The sequence below is a fragment of the Bacillus rossius genome, chromosome 13 (assembly GCF_032445375.1).
Source record: "Bacillus rossius redtenbacheri isolate Brsri chromosome 13, Brsri_v3, whole genome shotgun sequence".
In the NCBI taxonomy this organism is placed as follows: Eukaryota; Metazoa; Arthropoda; class Insecta; order Phasmatodea; family Bacillidae; genus Bacillus; species Bacillus rossius.
Window position 1 is genome coordinate 49,267,254 of NC_086340.1, and position 21,785 is coordinate 49,289,038.

A 21,785-nucleotide genomic window follows, 5' to 3' on the forward strand; every position below is an offset into this window, starting at 1 on the left:
GTTCTAGTTCAATAATTCTTGTACTTCTAAGATTGCACTAGTAGCAAGTGCCTGGCAAAAGTCTACAGCTAGACTCCTAGGTATGTAACAGAAACCCCAAGTATGACAATTAAACAAGAATCAGCCTTTTTTTTTTTTTTTTTTTAGAAACTGACCCAAAATTAAAACCCACAGAATTTTACTACTTAAAGAACTTTTGTTTCCTTAGTAAGTGTTTGCATTCTCTGATCACTACCTGCTACAAACTAATTGCAGTCTAAACTTACCTCAATCTCTATCTTTACGGGCAGGAATACCGTTTCAAACGGCTCAGGCTTCACTGGGTCCTCGTCAACACACACACCCTCAGCCATCATCTGCAACCAAAAGTCAGCACACACTGTGATACACGCACAAGAAGGTGTGGAGTTTAAGATATACACATACACTCCACGTCAACCCAACTTAAACAAATACTAACTATGTACATAAATAGAATTTCAATTTTAATATGATACCCAAATACGATTTTTTTTTAATTTCACAATACTATAAAAAGAAGGCTAACTTGCTTAGCATACTGCTAGAGGATAAGATGGCAACAGAAGAATTTGTGAAATGTTGGAAGCACTCCAGAATACGTTTCTTCTTAGTGAATCAATGTCACAAAGATAACTAACATTATGAATATCAAGTGCGAGTATATGTGAACGGTTGTTTGTTACTGACATCGTCCGGGGCTGCGTCCTAGCTCGATATGCCACCACCTCCCTAACCACCCTCCTTCTTTCCTCGGTATTTGAACCGCCCGCCGACGGCACGGGTGTGTGTGTGCGTGTAAGAGAGCGCCACGGACTACAGGAAAAGGGCGCAGTAGAGTCAGTGCTTCGCTCCCGTGATTATTATTAAGTGTCATGTTTGTTGTTTTCTTTAAAAAAAACCATTAAGTAAACAGTATTCCCTTCAATTTTGTTCCACCTAAATATTAGCTGGCCGCTATCAGGGTGGCCACTATATTTGTGATAAAAAATTCCAGGTTTTTTCCAGGTTTTTCCAGGTATTTTCAAGATTTTCCAGGTTTTGCAATATATATACAAAATGACATGTTTTTATTTATGTAGGCCTAATACATGATACAAAGCACACATTTTAAAACACGGAACTGTATAGTACTAAATATAAAACAAAAATGCACAAAATGTGATACATACCCAACTAAAAAAACAGGTGGCAGTTTACTAAATATATATTTGCCACATAACTTTAACCTTTTTTGTGTTTAAAATTTCTTCGTCTATGAGAGCGGTCTGTTTTAAGGCATCACTCATTATTTTGACTTTTTTTGCCTTAAGTTCCCTGAGGTTCTTTTCTGTTTTTTTTTTTTTTAACCAAATATATTTGGTATATTTTGTGCGTATTAAACAGGGCACAACACTGGCCGGCTGGTGGTTGTTTTCATTCAAAACGTGGCTAAAGAACTTGCATGGATCAGGCTGAAAACATCAGGCTATACGTGTAAGTTATAAGGAATCTTATTAGTGTCATGAATTGAGATATGTTTTTCGAGTAGATATACACATCGACCTACCGGATGCTCGCCCGCGTCTTGTTTTAACTGTCGCAGCGATGTTTATTTTGACAGCTCAAGCAATTATCTTTTCCCGTGAGTTGATAGAAAAAGGTCGCTTCACACAGCATAAAAAAAGGAGCTACGCCACTTATTCCCCACGCAGGAAACACACTGGCTGCTGTCTGTCATCCCCCGCATTTCCCCCTTCATTTCTTCTAACATTCCACGTCCCGCCTCTCGCGCGAGCAATAACGAAGCGATGTTGCAGTTGCACCACGCATTGGGTCGTGTTTATGCTTTGCTGGTGACCGCAGGAGGTCCAACATGCTTTTATTCGGTATATATGATCTTTCATTGCGTTTTTTTTTTTTAAATATTTTTTTCTGTTTTTCACATTTTGGTCAAAATTTCCAATTTTTTTATGGTTCCCAAGAATGTACTCGTAAAATCACTGCTTCGTTAAATCCGGTGTTCGTGAAATTGGGGTTCTGGTATACATAATAATTATATGTTTAGTATTATTATTTTACAAATTTTAAGTGAACATAGCATTACCGACGTTAAAGGTAAGTTAATGCGGAAGGTTTATCGGCCGGCCTCAACACACTGCGAATATTCATAAAAAAAGTGCAGTGTCGTTAGTTACTGGACATATTTGACAGTTTATTGATAAGCGATGGATTACAAGACGTCGTAGTTTATAACACCGCTAAACCGTTGGAAGCTACTAGTATAAATTAAAGTACTAATAAAACTTTGTTACAGGAAGCGTGGGCTTCATCCTGAGCAGGTTGAGTGGAAACAAAATTCTGTAACTTGCAGGTTTCTTGATTGGTTATTTATAACTCTATTGTAATTCTTAGATTTGGCATAGCTTGTAAATGCTCCCCTACCTATCGTATCGATCTTAAAACTTTTATTGCATATCTTGCATCTCGCACAAGTTCTGTCTTTCGCATCCTCAGAAGCCCATGGAACCTCAAGACTCATAACGACAGGAATACCTAGTAGACATTGCCGCAATAGCTTCCTAACAAACTGCACAGCGTAAGACTAAAACCGCTCGAAGACTTGTACTGAACAGAACAAATTAGAACAACACCCCGTGTTGCACGCCGTAGTGCGGTTCATATTCCCCCTCCCCCTCCGCCTCTTAGTGACGTATTGCGTCTATGAGGAAAGAAGAAACATGACACGCCTGGGAACACTACAGTCGCTGCCAACATGACACTGTACAGATTTGCCGCGTGATTATCAGATGCCGCGATGTACGTCTTATATAAGTTGTGCGCATTTACACCGCAGCATTTGCCCAGGAAAGAAATAAAATTCCAGACAGTTTCCTGGTTTTACCTGGGCCCTTTCAAATTCCCGACATATTCCCGGTTTTTCCCGTTTTCCCGGTTTGGTGGCCACCCTGCGGCTATAGACGCATACTTGCTGAAGGCCATTTGGCAATATTATCTTTTGTATTTAATATTTGATTAACTGAACTTTTATGTAATTGCAGTGCATGTAGCTTTACTTTTAAATGTGAAGAGGTGTTTGTATGTTTTATGAATTTCTTAAATCAGCCACGGCGCGGTCTATTTGGAACAACGGTACTGTCCGTTTCAGCGCGCAGCGCCACTGTCTTGCTACCACGGCCTTGCTACCACGGCGGCCATTTTTCACCCCAGTCTCTTCTCATCGCTACCCGAGGTAGGACGCTTCCAGCACTCTGGGGACTTAAACTCTGCTTCCGCTGATCTGGTAATTCCGTTTGTGTAATTTTACATCCTAATTGCTTTCGTTCGTCCTCGGAGCCTACCTCGGGGGCTGACTGTTTAATTAAATATATTAACCCCGTTTGCAGGACTTTGAATAAACGCGAATCTTAAATCATGGCCACGTGGTGGCCGGCCCTCATCTAAACTGATCGCGCCGCAAGGCTTTTGAACAGCTTTCTTTCGTGAGTAGATGTAACGTGTTGTGCGAGCCCCCTGTTCCTACAGGGGCTAATAAACCACAAAAGCTCTGAACTCGTGTTGTTCTTTTAATTGACCACGTGTGTACCCTCATCGGCGGGCGTAAGGGACGCCCTAAGAGCCCACTGCGTAAGCATAGCGTGCCCGACGCTGAGGTCAGGTTATTCTATAAGCAGCGCGCGGGGGAAACGAGTCATGTCCTCACACGGGCGACGTCACGCCCCGAGTTAGGAGTCTCACCGGGACCACGTGCCTCACCACGTGGTGGCGCCCACTAACACACAGCCTTAAAGCTGTCCGAACAACCCCCGTCCGCGACATTACATACCTAGTTATGCACAGAAGTTTGAGGCAATGAGATAGCCAAGATTAACGTGTGCTTGAGAACCCACTGAAGCCTATATGCCTCAACCTAAAACATTAGTATCAATCACCCACAATAAAAGTATAAACACCATGCCCCTCCTAAATAAATTACAAAACGAAAATATAACTCTCAGAGTATGCCTAATCCAACACAACTGACTGCAAAGTAAAAACCATGTAGTAATCGTAATTGACCATACTCAACGTGGTGCTAATATACATAAAATACTGGAAAGTTACATGTGTCTACTAGAAAGTAACATATGTCTCAAGTGAAAAAAAAACTTTTTGCACTATTAAAAGCATCATTAAAAAGTAAAAAAAAAAATACCAACTGTTTCAACTCAGGTAAAAATTAATTTTTAAAAATGTTTTATCATTTATTTTGAAATATGCAGTATTGCTCATCTAGATGACTGAAACTAAATATTTGGTTATGTTTCGTGAGTGACATTTATAATCCTTTAAAATTGCACAATATTTAACACTAGCAAAATTAAAGTTTTTTCTGCACAGCAATTTATTGATGTATCCATAAGCTTTACAGCAGGGGTCTCCAAACTACGGCTCGGGAGCACCACCAATCAAGCCCACGGTAACGGCCAGACACGCCCGGTATCTGGCCAGCCGTAGCTTTACAGTATGTCAGTATGTTCGTATGATGAGTTAACTAGGTCGTGGCCCTCGGAACTTAGTGGAGTCAGTGTGGCCCTTAGGCCAAAAGTTTGGCGACCCCTGGGTTAGAGAGTGTGACTTCATTAAATTGAATGTAAAGTGTGTCCCTTGTTTCAAAGCAACAATTCATATTCAAGCATCATATGGTGTTTTGCCTTCTTTGTGAGTGGCTGTCACGGTTTTGTGTGCAGGAATTTTTTTTTAATTACTTTAAATTTGTGTGTTTTAGCTTGTTAATTTTAAAATGCCCAAAATTAAAGGTAAAAAGCAAAAATTTTATAAAATACTGTTAATGTCTCCAACATGAATGATGACACATGGGTGACCTCGGAAAGAAGAATTTTAATTAGGCCAAGGTTTTCAGAACGTTAATGTGATCATAATTAGAGTGACTGTGGTGGTTCCGTAACATCAGTTACATTAAAAGTGCTACAAAATAGTCAAAATGCACAATGTGATCTTAATTCCGTGATTTTAAAAATCTTGGTAATTATGAAGGGCATAGAAGTTGAGGGAGATTGTATGGTTTAGCAACTTGAAACCAAGTAAATGTTATCAAACATTATTTATATAGGTGTAGTTTACTAGTTACAGTGTTATTAATTAATTTTTCATTTCAATATTTCTTATATTTTTGATGCTCTTTTACTGCACTGTACAGGTGTGATGAAACTTTGAAAACATTTCGGAAGATGCCACAGAATAGCGATAATTTCCTTGAGCTTCCCCACTCCCACTAATTTCATGTTCATTAGTTCGAGCTCTTTTTTCTGTGTGTGTCAGGTACGTGGTGATGTTATCAAGTAATTAAATATTCAAAAGTAACTCAATTTCTTGCATAAATTGTTGTCTGTCCTACCACCTTCGAAATTTACATTTGATTGTAAATTACATTTTTTTTTACTATTAAGTGCATTCGTACTGTAGCGTCGGGATCGCCGCATCATGGGTCACTATGGGTGTGTCTTTTGGTAGCCAGGCGATTAGCCGAGTGCTAGATCACATTCTAGGTGACTTGAAATATAAATCAGTCTTTAATTACATTGACAATATTATCGTCTAAAGTGCTAATCTGGAGCAGCACAAACAACATTTGTGTCAGGTGTTTGACTGCCTCAGAGCCGCTAATTTAACGGTAAATCCCAATAAGATTCACTTGGGAAAATATTACATGAAATTTTTAGGTTACATCATTTCTAAAGGTAAACTGATCATGGATCCCGATAAAGTTCCCCCTATTGTACATTTCCCTCCTCCTAGGAACGTCAGAGGAGTTCAAAGATTTCTTGGCATGACGAGATATTACGCTCGCTTCATTCCCGATTACGCTGCGGTCTGTAGTCCGCTTAATAAGCTGCGTAAAAAGAATGTTGTTTTCGAGTGGGGCGACGCTCAACGGAAGGCCTTTGACGGTCTTAAGGCCTTGGTGTCTTCTCCCTCTGTCTTGGTTCTTCCTCATTTTCAACGCAGGTTCGCACTCCAGATAGATGCGTCAAGCATATCGCGGTAGGTGCCGTCCTTGGGCATATTGAAAACGATAGGTTACGCCCTATCGCCTATGCCAGTAGAACACTCACTGGCGGGGAACGATGTCTGGGTAAATACGAGAAGGAAGCCTTAGCGTGTTTGTTTGGCGTCGAGAAATTTGTGTCTTATCTTGATTGTCACGAATTTGATTTATTCACAGACAATCAGGCGCTCAGCTGGGTCTTTAAACATCCGAACCAGCTCGGTAAGCTCGGGCGCTGGGTGTTGAGGTGGTCTCGTTTTAAATTTAAATTACATCACATTAAGGGTAGTGATAATGTAGTGATACTATACTACATACGCTTAGCTGGGTTAAAACTAGTCTGTGAGGTGGAGCTTTTGAAAGCTCTCTTAAGCCTCTGTGGCGCGGCATTTTTGCCACTGCTCACTGACGCCATAAGCCGGAATTTAACTTTCGCGCAGTTCAAGACGTCTGTGTTACAGTTCGCCTGTCCGCCACGTGTCTTGGAAACGTGTAAACGTAAGCTAGTATTCAGGTTTCAGAAGCCTGATGAGCCCTTATTACAGTTCATTAATTCCGTTGCGGCCTATGCCGAGGTGCTGGAGTTGAACCTCCCTGAGGCTGAATTAACACAAGCTATAGTAGGCAACGTGTCACCGTTGGTGTTACAGTATAGCGCTATGCTAAGCCCTCCTTCCAGTCTGAGTGCTCTCCGCAAGTGGAGCTCAGACGTGAAGAATAGATTGTTGGCTTCCACATCGCATGAGTGATACTATGCCATGATTAGCCTCTGCAAGTTTCCCTAGTGTGAATTGTCTTAATGATCGCCTATATTCCTTTATTGGGGACCGCAAACGTTGTCCTCCGTTTTAATTCATATTATTAATCACAGATATCTGGAATTTTGGCATTTCTTGTCTATAAAGTTTAACTGTTATTGCTTGATTATATGTTAGTTTTGAACCCCACTTGCATTTGAGTGAAAAAAATATTTTCCTGGACTGCATCCTGCATGTCATACAATAGTTTGTTATATTTTTGCATTATGGACATCTTTGGATATGCCAATAGATTATTATATCTTTCCTCATTTAACTTTAATTTTAAGGAATTTCATTGCCTTAACATGTAAAGGTGTAGAATATGTACGGTGCGATTTATTTTTTCACATGTTTCATTAAATTTTTCCAATTTCTATGAAATTATCTTATGTTTATGTACAGATTTTTTACAGACAAGAATACAATATTTTCTTCTGCCTACAAAATAATATGTTTCACCAGTGTTTGTGTTCTGGTTCCTGTAGCGTTTTGTGGGTCGGCACATTCTGGACATTGTGCACCAGTCAAGACGCTCGTGTACAGGTGAATCCCACTATTGACCCTGGCCACAAGGAAGCTTTACTGTGCTATCGGCATGTTTACTTGGTTCTGAGATCATTACTATTTATTTCATTTCGGTGGAGTGTTTCCTGTTCTCTAGCTGGTTACTTTTCACATTCCCACACGTGGTTTAAATTATACTGAGTTTTGATAATCACGCAATATGCTCATCTGGCTGGCTGTGATACAGAAAGCGCAGGATTAAAGATCTTCACTTTAGTAAAGAATTAAAAATGTAATTTTGGTACAATCCTTACATTGTGGCTTTTCCATAAGATAATGCCATGACGTTAAGAATATTACTGTTATTTTTCATGGCAATCTAACTAAAAATACCATTTGTGGAATTAATGGAAAAATGGCTCTATGGTTTCCTACTACTGAACTCTGGGATTAGGTAGTCAGTGTTGATTTAAGCCCAAGATATTGCCACACTATGCTTTCCAAATACAAGGAGCAATCATGGCAAACATAGGTATACAACTATCTGCAGCAGTTTCTTCTTTTTTCACTCTTTCATTAAATAAATTTCCTAACCAAAGGAGTAAACATACATACTTACATCTCCTACACAATTCTTAGCTCACACACTTCCAAAATCACACGACACATGGTAAAATTCTAGTTTCTGCAGAGAAAAAAGACTTTCCAATTTATTTAATTTTTTAAGTTCTACATAAACATATGGTGGAATTTTTTTTTTTGATTTTGTGACAGGGGACCAAGTTTGTAAATTACAATTTTCTGTGAAACGTTTATAGGTGAATGGTGTATTGACATCAGTATGTTCATTACGCGTGTAAAGTTTTTGGTACTACATGTATCAAGTGTGGTATTTTATTAATAGGTACCTAATGAAAATAGTTTTGTACATAATCTCACTCATCTGAAAGTTACAGCTAGTATCTAACAGTCAGAGGGTGAAAACAAACAGGCCAATTTACTGTGGAAAACTGTCTAAGCTACATTACCTAATAAAGCAAAAAATAAATTTACTTCACTATAGCATACCTACAATCATGCCACTCTCTCGTGGAAAACAGACTCGACTATGGTAATAAAAATAAAGCACAACACAGCAACGGCAGTGTCACTGCACAGGCCACCTAATGGTAACCTATAAGTAGACGGTTATCTCTCATAAACCAGTCGGAATATTAAAGGTAATACTCGGACAGAGCGGCTTTTTATAATGTAAAAAAAAAGATCAGAAAACATGGTTTTCGCACACACCACACATAACCTAAATAAACTCTGAAGGGATGGTTTTGTAATTTCTACCAGTTTGTAAAAAAATTAAATTTTTATATTTTACATTACAATACTGTGGTTTTACACTGCCGCCATTATTCATTGTTAACCCACAATAAATATGAATATATGTTTTCCATATACTTGAGACGTTCCTGAATTAACCCAGAAAGGAAGGTTTCTTAATTCCTAGTGGTTTGTGAAAAAAATAACAGTTTACAGCTTACATTACAATACCTAAGAATTCACCCAATCGCTGACATTCATTGTTTACGAGTGTGGTTTTGTTATTATTTTTTGTTTAGAGAACTTTAAACAATTTAGGTGTTGTGATAATGAAATTTGTTTGAATAACAACTGGATTGCAATTGTTACAGAATTATTAATACTTACAATTCATGTTTATTTTGATAGTGTGTGTAATTGTGTAATTATGAAATGTTTGATTTGCTACATTACATTTAAAGTAGGTACTATTTTGAGTCATGTTGCAATGGATGAGTCTAATGGGCTAATGGGAGGCAAAAATTTTAATAGAATTGTTAATGTTGGCCATTTTCTTTGAGGAAAACATGCTGTGCACTGAATTGACTGACACATTGAATTTTGAGTCATTCTAAGGAATTCTTTGATTACAGGCATCATATATTGTGTTTGATATGGCTGGTGTTTCATGTAGCCCAGTTTATCCCTGGATCCTGAAGGCATGACCCTGTGGTACATTATGCTTGCTGTTTTAATTCAGTATGTCTAAAGATCCTGATAGCATGATCCTGATGGTTTGATCCTATAGTAAGTTTACGATGCATGCTGTTTTAATTCAGTACATGCAAGAATCTGCATGAAAGAAATTGCAAAATAATTGAGAATTATGATTGTAGGTTGAATAAATTCCTTTTTATTCGACTTACAATCATAATTCATTATAAGACACTTTTTTAATGTACAGTATCTTCCAACGTACTGAACTAAAACAGCAACCATCACGTAGGTAACACAGGATCAAGCCAACAGGATCTTTCAATGTACTGAACTAAAACAGTAAGCATCATGTACCACAGAATCAGACCAACAGGATCTTTCAATGTACTGAACTAAAATAGTAAGCATCATGTACCACAGAATCAAGCCAACAGGATCATGCCATCCGGATCCAGGGATAAACTTCCATATACAAAAAGGAAGAATTAGCATTTTTTTTTTCTCCACGGTTAGCTACAATTGTGCTTAACAAAGAGATGCACTATCGCGGGTAAACAATGAATGGCGGCAGCATTGTAAGAACATAGGTACTGTAATGCAAGTTTAAAATGTTATTTTTCATAAACCAGTATGAATTAAGAAACCATGTTTTCAGAGTAAATTTAGGGATGTCTCTAGTATTTGAAAAACATATTTTCCGTTTTTATTTACTTTTCGTTCCACATAGCCGCGACATCCAATGCTGGTATAGTAAAGTAAGATATTATTTTTATAAACTATTAGGAGTTAAGAAACCATCCCTTCAGGGTAAATTCATTAAGTGTGTAGTGTGTGAATACCAAGTTTTCCGAAATCCCGTTTCTAGTAAGACCCATTTATGAGGAATACTGAAAACATACCACTTTTCTTCGCCTTTAACTGCGAACCCTCCCTTATCTATGCTGTGAACACGAGACAGGCGTTTAAAACGTTTAACAGTAAACAATAACATTGGCCTTGGGCCAAACGCAATATAATAACTGTATTATTAAAAACTACGCTTTTACAATTTATTTCAATTCACAACACAACTCGCGACAGATTACTGGTATTTAATATGTTTAAAAAACATAGAATAAAGACAAATATTTGATAGGGAGTCAAATAACAACCACTTCGTTAGGCCCGTTCAAAGACTACGTAAGACGAAGACAAGTCTCACGGAACGGAGTTTCATTCCAAAGCCTTACTGCTGGACCTCTGCACTACGCTTGAAACATATTCAAAATATTTTGTATACAATTTACAATGTTCCTACGTTCAATTAGTGAAATATTTCTTTACTAAAACTAAATTTTCTTCTTGCATAACTTATCTGGAAATTTTTTTTATCGATAGTTTTATGGCTGAAAATGTAAAATAGGCCACTGAAAGTCGCGGTTGTTTATTTCAAGTAAGTCTTACGTCTCTTATAGCGCCTCGTAATAGTCGTAATATTTGTTGCCATTCATCTTCGTTGTGTTGTGATCACGTGTTTGGCGGAAATGATCTCTGTGAACTGTGTTCAGTCTATTTAATCTAAATTTAAAAAAAATATGCCTGTTTTGAAAGAACTGAGACCAAATAGAGATTTACTGGATCCAAATTTCTCTGGATATAAACTGTCACTGGAAAGCGTGGCAGTTTATCAACTCCCATTTGAATGTGGTTTGTTATTGTAACGTATTGACTGTAGTGTATGCACGTGAATGCAACATTGCCACCGGGTTTTCTCATTTCATTTCATTTATTAGCGTCCTATATTTGACAGTACATATGTCCAGGTTTTGTCAGTAACATTATAAATAAAATACAACATCATAATACACTAACAAAACAATATTTAAAAAAAAATACATTATAACACAATAATGTTACGATTTACCTGCGGGTTCGTAAAGGATAGCCCAATTAATAGATTTTATTTCACACACACAGTTTTATTTATTACCGCTACTTGTCACTTACAAATAATCTTCTAAATAATTAATTACACTTAAATAAATGGCAATTCCCTGGTCACTCGTTCCGCACACCTCACTGGGCCGCACCTCTGGCGCAACTCTCGCCGCAGCACCCCTCGTGGGTCTCCGCCGCGGGACTCCGTCGCCACACTCCGACGCCGCCGTCACACCCTTCGCCGAGATCCCACTCGACGACTCACTCGCAACTTCACTCGGGACTCCGCCGCGCCCGCGACTCTATCGCCCGGAAACTCCCGACTCCACTGAACTCACTCACTCCCTGCCCTGGAACCTTCGTCCAAGGACTTCGCCACTCTGCCGCACCGGCGGCACTATCGCCCGGATCTCCGCCGCGGGAGAACTCACTCAGTCTCCGACTCAGACTCTCCGCCCTGGAACCTTCGTCCAAGGACTTCGCCACTCTGCCGCACCCGCGGCACTATCGCCCGGAAACTCCGCCGCGGGAGAACTCCCCACTGAACTCCTCCTCGAAGGTCGGCCCAACCTCCTTATATAACCCTTGGGTTCCCGTCCAGAACAATCGGGCATGTCTCCGAGATATCGCGCGACCTTCGCCGTCGAAATGCCCAGAAACGCGTCGTGAGTCCTCGAAGGACGTGGCGGCTGCTCAAAGAAGGCCGATAAACTCAACAAGCATCGGGTTCCCACAAAACGCGCCGATAAACATGTCTAAGTCCTTTTATTCCGCAGTGCGGCCTCTTTAAGTAACTCGATCTGAGGCAGGTGCGCGCTGCGACGGTCAGGATGTCGCGTGATAGTATGACACGAGATACCAGGGAGAGGATGCGGGTGGAAGGGGGCGCAGACAGGCCGAACGAGCGCGGCGACGCCAAGCACTGCAGCCAAGCGCGATCGTAACAATAATATATGATACAATAAAAAATGATAATAAAAAACAATGCAGCAATTTATGTAGATGCACTGAGGAATTCATCAACAGAGTATGGAGCTATTTGTAGTAGGTAATCTTTGAGATGTCGTTTAAATATGGTATGTGATTGGGATGCTGTATTTAACAGGGATATCGGTAGAACATTTATTAGTTTAAGGCCCATGTAAAAAGGGTTCAATTCGTATTTTTTTGTTGAATGAAAAGGAATATGATTCTTATAAATAGATCTGGTAAAGTGATTATGTATTTCATTATTCTTTACATAGGCCTACTTAATATTTTGAATTACATAAATGACAACCGAATATATATAAATGGCTGGAAATGTTAAGAGTTTGTTATTTAGGAAAATAGGCCTACAAGAATCTGTCTTACTAAGATTATAAATAATTCTAATAACCCGTTTTTGAAGCTTAAATATCTTTAGCCAATTTAAGGAATTTCCCCAAAAAATAACACCATATCTCATTATTGAATATATGTTTGCATAATACATAGCCATTACTGCTTTATGTGAAGTTACAGTATTAATAGTTTTTATGGCAAAACAAAGAGAACTAATTCTACGACACAGAAAAGATATATGATTAGTCCAATTTAGATTCTCATCAAGATTCAGTCCCAGTAATTTTGCTGTTTTTACAGTATTAAGAATATTATTGCCAATAGTCACTTCAATATTATTTAATCTATTTATTTGAGAGTTAAAATATATAATAGAAGATTTTTGAATATTTAGAATCAGTCTATTATCAGTAAACCAAGTTTGCATTTGGTTGAGGGTTATGGAAATTCTTTTTTGTAGTTCCTGTAAAGTCTGGCCTGTTACTATAATGGAGGTATCATCTGCAAACATGATAGTCTGGCCATAATCTAGAAACAAAGGTAAATCATTAATAAAAAGCAAAAACAAAAGTGGACCGAGAATTGAACCTTGGGGAACACCAATACCAATTTTCAAAATTTTTGACCTAGAAGTAGTGGTAATATTATTATAAGTCACATTAATACTAGTAATTTGTGAACGATTTGATAAGTAAGATTTTATAATATTGTTTGCAACACCTCTTATACCATATTTACTTAATTTTTCTAATAAAATATCATGGCTTACACAATCAAATGCTTTGGTTAAATCTACAAGTATGCAAGCTGTCAAAACTTTATTATCTAAATGAGAATAAATACTATTGAGTAGAGTGAACAATGCTTGTTCCGTTGACTTGCCTTTAACAAAACCATACTGATTACTGGTAATTATATTATAACAATTTAAGAATGAAAGCAACCGTTTTAATATAATCTTTTCAAGAATTTTTGAAAAATTTGGTAATAAAGCAATTGGTCTATAATTATTAATGCAGGTAGTATCACCCTTTTTATGTAGTGGAATAATTTTCGCTATTTTTAGCCTATCAGGAAATATGCCATTTTCTAAGCATTTATTAAATATATAGACAAGGGGCATTTTAATGTGTTCTGCACATGATTTTATTACAGAAATAGGAACATCATCAAGACCAACAGAATTTTTATTTTTCATACCTCTTATTATTTGAGTAATTTCATTTTCATCTACTGGTGTTACGTACATTGAATGCAAATGCAAATGCAAATGAATATCAAGTATTCTAGGTGATATTCCTGTATTTATAATGGTTGAATTGTTTTTTATTAAAGAGGCTGCAATTTCCGTAAAATATGCATTAAACTTATTAGCAATTTGGAAACTGTCAGTTATTGTATTATTATCATCATCAATTAAAGAAATGTTATGTTTATTATTGAAACATTTCATATCATTATTAATTATTTGCCACATTGTTTTACTTTTATTGGTGGAAGATAACAGTTTACATTCAATATAAAAATTTTTAGCATCTATAACAGATTTATTAAATTGTTTTTTAAATTTTTTATAATCATCTCGAATGTATGAATTTTGTTTGCGGAGAAGCTTCTCCTTATAATGATTTAAAATTTCAAATCCAGAGGCAAGATCACTATTAATCCAAGGAGAGGACTTATTGTTAATGCTTATCCATAAATAGGGAAAGTATTGATTAAAATAAAGTAAAAATGTATTTATAAACAAGTTATATGCCTTATTGGGATTGCAAGTGTTATAGATTTCTTCCCACAATACAAGTGCAATCTCATTACAAAAAATATCTATTGTATCAAGTTTAAACAATCTTTCAGTAAATGAGTAGTGGAATTATCATTAGATCTAAGTTCAGTGTCACTTAATTTTAATATTATATGTTGAGCCAAATGATCAGAAATAGCAGTATCAATAGTTTCTGCAAACAAAGTACTAGGGCTACATCTAATATTAGTAAGAATATTATCGATACATGTATTAATTGTATTGCCAATTCTTGTAGGGGTAAGTATCGTTCTATGTATACCATATTGCCTAAGTAGACAAAAAAATTTATTGTTTGTGTTATTTTCCTCATTAGAATTTATATTGAAATCACCACATATTATCACATATTTTTGTATCCTTAGAACTTTTTTTAAAATTAAGTCAAAATAATTTAAAAACAATTCAAAATGACAAAATCCAGGGGGTCTGTATATACCAACAATACAGCTATGTATTGAGTTTATAGATATACAACAGCATTCAATTATTTTATCAAAGCAGTATTCAGATAAATCAATGATCTTGTTCACAATATTTTTTAGAGTATAAATACAAACACCCCCACCTTTACTAATAGTTCTGTAATAACAAGAAGCTAAGTTATAACCATAAAAAAGACAATAGTCAAGTTCATTATGTTCAAGCCAGTGCTCGGAAAAACAAACAATATCAAATTTATAAAGACATAGCAAATGTTCTAAATTATGTTTTTTATTAAATATACTACATACATTTTGATGAAATATTGATAATTCTTGTAGGTGCGATTTCATAGGTTTTAACATAGATTTTAACATAGGTTTAAACATAGGTTTTAAAATAGGTTTTAACATAGTTGGCCCCTTCATATCCATACATTGCAAGGGGCCCTCTAAAAGTTTTCCTGACTTGGGAACTGATGCCAACCCAAGGCAAGTGGTTTAAGATTTACAAAGCATTGAGCACTATTTTGTTCATGCATTATAATTTTTCTAATCTCATTAGCAAGGCGATCTTTGCCTCTACCATTTAAATGGAGGCCATGATGAGTATGATTTTCCCGAGTCAGGTTATTTACGTCAATTACTGTAACATTCTTAAAAGAACTACAAAGTTTGCTAATATTTTGGTTCACCTTTTTTGTTTCCACATTTACACAAGAGTCATCAATAAGATCGTATCTATGTGGTAGGTTTACAACAATAACATTGACATGTCCTAATTTAAATAAATTTCTTTTTAACGTGATAATTACTTAATTACCTTCATTTTTTGCAACATCATTTGCACCACCTAATATTATGACAGTATCCTTATTAGTGAGCTTCTCACAGTTTTGTATGAGCCCTTCTGTTACAATACGCAGAGGAGCATTTGGTTTAACAATACCGTTTAAAGTACAATCACTAACATTATTTAGAATTTTTCCTGCTACATCACGTCCATGGCTGTCAGCAAACAACAACACTTTTTTACTTCTTACCTTAGTATTCATACAGTTGTCTAAGGATGCTACTTTTACATACATTTTCTTTTGTAATGGTGGAAAAGCTTCTACATTATTTAATAAACTATACCTGTTGTTGATGGTCTTATTTTGATATGTTTTTTGCATCTCAAAATCTTTAATCCTTACTGTTCTCTTGGGTAAACAAAACTCTGCTTCGTCAGTTCTACTTTTTTCAAAATGTTCCAGTTTCCCAAGTAATTTATTATTTTCTTCTCTATTAATGATCAAGTCTTTTTGAAGTACCTCAATAATCATCTGAAGTGAGCCAAGTATATTATTCTCGACAGTTCCAATGGTATCTTTTGCCATATGAGAAATATTAGGTTCTTTAATGTTCATGCATTTCCTACAGAAACCATCTGTAAGGAGTTTTTTGTTTTCTCCTTTTAGGTCTGCAATGTCATTTTGAAGTAGGTCTATAATCTTTCTAAGCGATTCTGTAACACTTTCATTTTCAGAATAATTAGCTTCATCATCTTCAGCTTCTTGCAGTTTATCCACACTTTCATTTACTTTTGTAGGCGCAACCATTAATATACACTTATCACAATACCATTCCGAGGTAGGAATATTAATTTCACTTATATTACAACACCTTTTAAAATGAAACCACGTGTCACAGAATTCACATATTATCCCGTTTCTGACATTCCTATTGCACTTACCACATTTCGCATTATATCTAAGTGGTCCTGAATTTTTTACCGCCATTCCGTTACTACAAACCAGCTTCAATTACGAGTGTGTACATCAGTTTAGTTAAAACTACCGTATTTTTCTTCCTAATTTTTGAGAAATTTGAATTTTTTTTTGTACAAATTGCATATTTGCGATTGGATGTATAAATATATTTATAACTTTAGGCTATTTTCTTCCTGATTTATTGATTGTTACACTTGTGATTGGGCTTCCGCCCAGAGGCAAGGTGTCCCCCCCTACTTACCCAATTTCTGAAGCCTCTTCCTCAAGTCCTTTAGGCCTATTCTTCTCACATCCAATATCTTTCTCTCAATCCTGTTCCACTCCCTGTCCTCACCAGGAATACTTGCCTTCCTCTTTCTGTTCTTCTCCCCTCTCTTAATCTTGCACCCATGATGCCTCCTCCCTCTGTATGCCTCTTTGTTCAATCTGTCTCCCAGCATCCCCCCTTGTCACATTAAGAAACTTTACCAATCTCTCTACTTTCCTCCTGTGTAGTGTCTCCAAGACCCCAGTTCATTCATCATCACTGATGACCTGTGTGTGTCACCTGTCGCCCATTCCCTCCTCCTCATACCCATCGCTCATCTAGTCACTTTACGTTGCACCATTTCTAGTTCCTTAATTTCTATCCCTAGGTATAGGTCCCAAATTGCCGCTGCATGTTCAAGCATTGGCCTCACCAACATCGATTACGTCTTCTCCTTTACTCTCCGCCCTGTCCCTTTCAGTGTCCTAGCTATAAGCCCCGGCCCTCTCCTCTCCCTTTTTACCACCTGCTACACCTGCTTTCCCTAACCTAGGTCACTGTGTAGGGTTACTCCCAGGTACTTGTATTCCCCTACCTCCTTCCAACTGTATGTTTGCCTAACAACCTTTATTTTCCTGGTGAATCTGACCACCTTCATTTTGTTGATATTTATCCCCATTCCATTTACCCTTGACCAAACTTCCAGCTTCTTCAAGTCTTCCCCCACAGTTTCATAAAGCACTCAGTCATCAGCGAACAGTCAGTTTGGTATCCAATTCCTCCCCAACATCGTTCATCATAATAAGGATTAGCAGGGGCCCCATAACGCTCCCATGCGGTACCCCTGATGTCACGTCCCCCTCTTATGACCATAACAATCCATTCCCACCTTCACTCGCTGTTTCCTATCCAATTCACCACCCTACTATCCTCTATCAGACTACCAACCTTCTCCATCACCTTCTTGTTTGGCACTCTATCGAATGCCTTCATCCACTGCCTCCACCAAGTCCCTCAGCAGTCCAGCCATTTGCATCTCATAGGAGAAACCCTTCCTAAAGCCATGTTGCCTCTCATCCATCCAGTCCAGGTCTCCATGTTTTCCTACCATATACCTCACTATCAGTTTTTCCATCACCTTCCCTGCACTAAATGTTAATCTGACAGGTCTATAGTTTTCTGGTTTGGCCTTATCTCCACCTCCTTTGAAAATAGGCACCACCACTGCCTCCTTCCATTGCCTTGGCAACTGTCCCTCCTTCTGTGACTGTGTGTATAGTACTTGCAAGTATCTACAGACCTCCTTCCTCCTCCTATCCTATCGGGACCGGCCGCCTTCTCCCCTTTGTCTACCCACCTCCCTTATCACATCTATATTTATTTCCAGGTCTCTATCTCCCCTTGGCTTCTTGTCCTGTGCTCCAAACCATAACTCCACCTTTACAAAAACTGACAGGTATTGCTCCTGTATTAACTACGCCTTTTCCAGATCCCCCACACACACCTGCCCGTCTCTCCCCGTCATCACTGGTAGCCCCTCCTCCCCCTTTTCTCTTCTGACATAGCAGTACAGATCCGCCAAATTCCCCCTCATCCCTTCATCAGCCTTTCCATATAGGCATCCCTTGCCGCATTTGTCTTTTTCCCCAGCTCCTTTGTCTCTGCTTTGAGCCCTTCCCGTCCTTGCTTCTTGGCCCTAGCATCTCCGCTTGATGGCCCTTTTCTCTCCCCCATAGTACAGAGGGTCACCGGTCACCCCCTTTTCCTATTCTTTTTTCCGAAATGCTCCACCATCCGCCCCAGTATTTTTTTTTATGGCCACCTATTTTTTGTCTAACCAATCAGTCTCTACCCACCTGTGATACTCTGCCATTAAGAATGCCTCCGCCCCTGCTCTGTCTGATCTACACCACGCTTTCACCACTTTCTCTCACCTTTACTCTCCAACTGATGTAATTTTGTAATGAATTTGGTGAAAAGGTTTATCTGTCACCAATGCACAATACACATTAATAAAAATATATATTTATTGTTAGCTTGGAAGTTTTAATGTTTTTATCATAGTTTATTGAAAAATTGCATTACTTAAGAGCTTCATATGAAAAACTTTGTGGTTTTATACACTTTATGTTAAAAAATCAGAAAGTAATGGTAATTATTGTACATCGTTAATTTTTAGAATGGAAAGAAAAAATATTAGAAAACATTGTTTTTACACACTAAACATGTCCCCAAATTTATTCTGAAGGGATGGTTTCATAATTCTTACTAATTTGTGAAAAAAAACTAAAATTTTATATCTTACATTACAATACCTGTGCCTTTACGCTGTAGTTGCCATTCATTGTTTACCTGCAATAAATAAGAATATATGTTTTTTATATACTAAGAAATGTTCCTGAGTTAACCCTGAAAGGAAGGTTTCTTATTCATACTGGTTTGTGAAAAAACAACAGTTTACAGCTTACATTACAATACCTATGTATTCACGTAATCGCCGACATTCATTGTTTACAAGTGTGGTTTTGTTATTATTTTTTGTTTAGAGAACTTTTGTCAATTTAGGTGTTGTAATAATGAAATTTGTTTAAATAACGACTGTATTGCAATTGTAAGGAATTTTTAATGTTTATATTTCATGTTTGTAGTTTTATTAGAATAAGTACATAATTAATTATGTTATGAAATGTTTGTTTTGTTACATTGTATTTAAAGTACGTACTATTTTGAGTCATGCTGTAATGAACGAGTCTAATGGGAGCCAAAAAATTGAACTGAATTGTTAAAGGTCATTCATTTTCTGTGAGGAATACCTACTGTGCACTGAAATAGCTGACACATTGAATTTTGCAGTCTTTTCAGGAAATTCTTTGATTACAGCCGTTGTATATTGTGTTGGATATGGGTGGTGTGACATGTATCCATGTTTATCCCTGGATCCTGATGGCTTATTCCTGATGGCATGATCCTGTTGGCTTGATCCTGTGGTACATGATGCTTGTTGTTTTAGTTTAGTACGTAGAAATATCCTGATGATATTATTCTTTTGGCTTAATCTTGTGTTAAGTACATGATGCTTGCTGATTTACTTATACAGCACATTGGAAGATCTTGTTCATAATTTTTTTTTTATAATAATGAATAATGATATCTAAATTGAATAAAAAGGATTTTTTCAACCTACAATCATAATTCTTTCTTATTTCGCAATTTCTTTTATGTGCATGATCTTCCGACGTACTGAACTAAAACAGCAAGCATCATGTACCACAGGATCAAGACAACAGGATCATTCCATCAGAATATTTTGATGTTTTGAATTAAAACAGCAAGCATCATGTACCACAGGAATATGCCATCAGGATCAAGCCTTCAGGATCCAGGGATAGAAATAAATGTATGAAACAGAAGAATTAGCTTATTTTTAAGTCTTCATAGTTGGCTATTGTTGTGTTAATCAAAGAGATACACGATCGTTCGGTAAACAATGACTGGCGGCGGCAGTGTGAAAACACAGGTAAGCTTTAAACTGTTATTTTTCACGAAACAGTAGGAATTAAGAAACCATGTTTTCATTGTAAATATAGGAAGGTCTCTAGTACTTGGAAAACATATTTTCGGTTATTATTTACTTAACGTTCCACGAAGTTGCAATGTTCGATACTGGTATAGTAGAGTAACAGGCGATTTGCCTAAAGTCATTTTGCCTAAAGGCATTTGGCCTTACTTCAAATTGCCTAACGGCTATTTGCCTAACGTCAAATTGCCTAACGGCTATTTGCCTAAAGGCGGTTTGCCTAACGGCGATATGCCTAACGGTGTTTTGCCTAACGTCGAATTGCCTAATGGCATTTTGCCTAAAAGAGGAAAAAGCGTTTTGCCTAACGGAACGGTGAATCGCCTAATGGCGATTAGGCTAACGGCATTTTCCCTAACGGCATTTTGCCGAAACAGCGTTTTGCCTAAAATTAGGCAAAATGCCTTCAGGCAAAACGACACATGCCCGTATAGTAATGTAAGCTTTAAACTGTTATTTTTCACAAACTAGTAGGAATTAACCATTCCTTCAGGGTAAATTCAGGGATGAGTGTTGTGTGTGAAAACCATGTTTTCCAATTTTTTTTTCTTTTCATTCTAAACAGCTGCTACGTCCAATAATTACCAAAATAATTCCTCCTCAAGATGCAGTTAATGCCTATGAGTATTTCTTGCTAACTAAAAAAAAAGAATTCCAGAGAAAAATTTGGTCGTAGATGCAATTTCTTCAGCTTCCTGAAAACCTACCATGTTTGACGTATGTTCGGCAAATGATGATAAAAAATTTTGTTGTGGAATTTTCAGGTGTGGACCATGTTTTGCCAAGTGACGAACAGTACTCATTCCTACATGTCAAAGCCTTCGGATTGCACAACCACTTATATGCCGACCCATGGGAGGGGAATAGCATGTACTTCATCGACAAGCACAGACATGTGCAGAACGTCCGTTTGTCTAGCGTGAGTTGTGTGTTATATTTGTGAGCCAGTCAAGATGCGACTGAGAAGTTCATGTCACATATTCTAATGGCATGATCCTGTATACATCGATCCTGTGGTACATGATGCTTGCTGTTTCAATTTGGTTTGTCAAAATATCCTGGACATCACAAAAACTTGTGACGTAACAATGAATTATGATCGTAAGTGGAATATGAAAGAAAAATATTACACAAGACCAGACGTTATTTGTTTTTATAGTGATATTAAAGTTTTTCTTTGCCCAAGATCTTTAAAGTACTAATTTAAAACATGTACCACAGGACCATGCCATAAGGATCAAAGGACAAACGTGGGTGCATGATGCAGAACTATTATCGTTCTTTGTGGTGAGGGCTCTGTGTGGTGTTTTGTGTGAGAAATAGGCCCAATGCAGTTCTTTGG

General features: G+C 37.4%; 2 protein-coding genes across 5 annotated transcripts in view; one reads left to right on the forward strand and one right to left on the reverse strand.

Moving 5' to 3' along the window:
• LOC134538560 (oocyte zinc finger protein XlCOF19-like) overlaps positions 1-10,619 on the reverse strand; it is an 87,994-nt gene extending 77,375 nt beyond the window's left edge. For 2 of the 4 annotated variants that reach the window (XM_063379983.1, XM_063379986.1), the window contains exons 1-2: positions 10,281-10,619; positions 267-356 (exon numbers count right to left, since the gene is read on the reverse strand). In XM_063379983.1, the coding sequence (XP_063236053.1) occupies positions 267-356 (90 nt within the window). In that variant the 5' untranslated portion in view covers positions 10,281-10,619. The remainder of the gene's footprint in view (positions 1-266; positions 357-10,280) is intronic. The other 2 variants (XM_063379985.1, XM_063379984.1) reach the window with 1 other exon arrangement.
• A 199-nt stretch (positions 10,620-10,818) lies between these two features.
• LOC134538559 (nudC domain-containing protein 1) overlaps positions 10,819-21,785 on the forward strand; it is a 105,316-nt gene continuing 94,349 nt past the window's right edge. The window contains exons 1-2 of the mRNA XM_063379982.1: positions 10,819-11,067; positions 21,208-21,362. Coding sequence (XP_063236052.1) covers positions 10,956-11,067; positions 21,208-21,362 — 267 coding nt within the window. The 5' untranslated portion in view covers positions 10,819-10,955. The remainder of the gene's footprint in view (positions 11,068-21,207; positions 21,363-21,785) is intronic.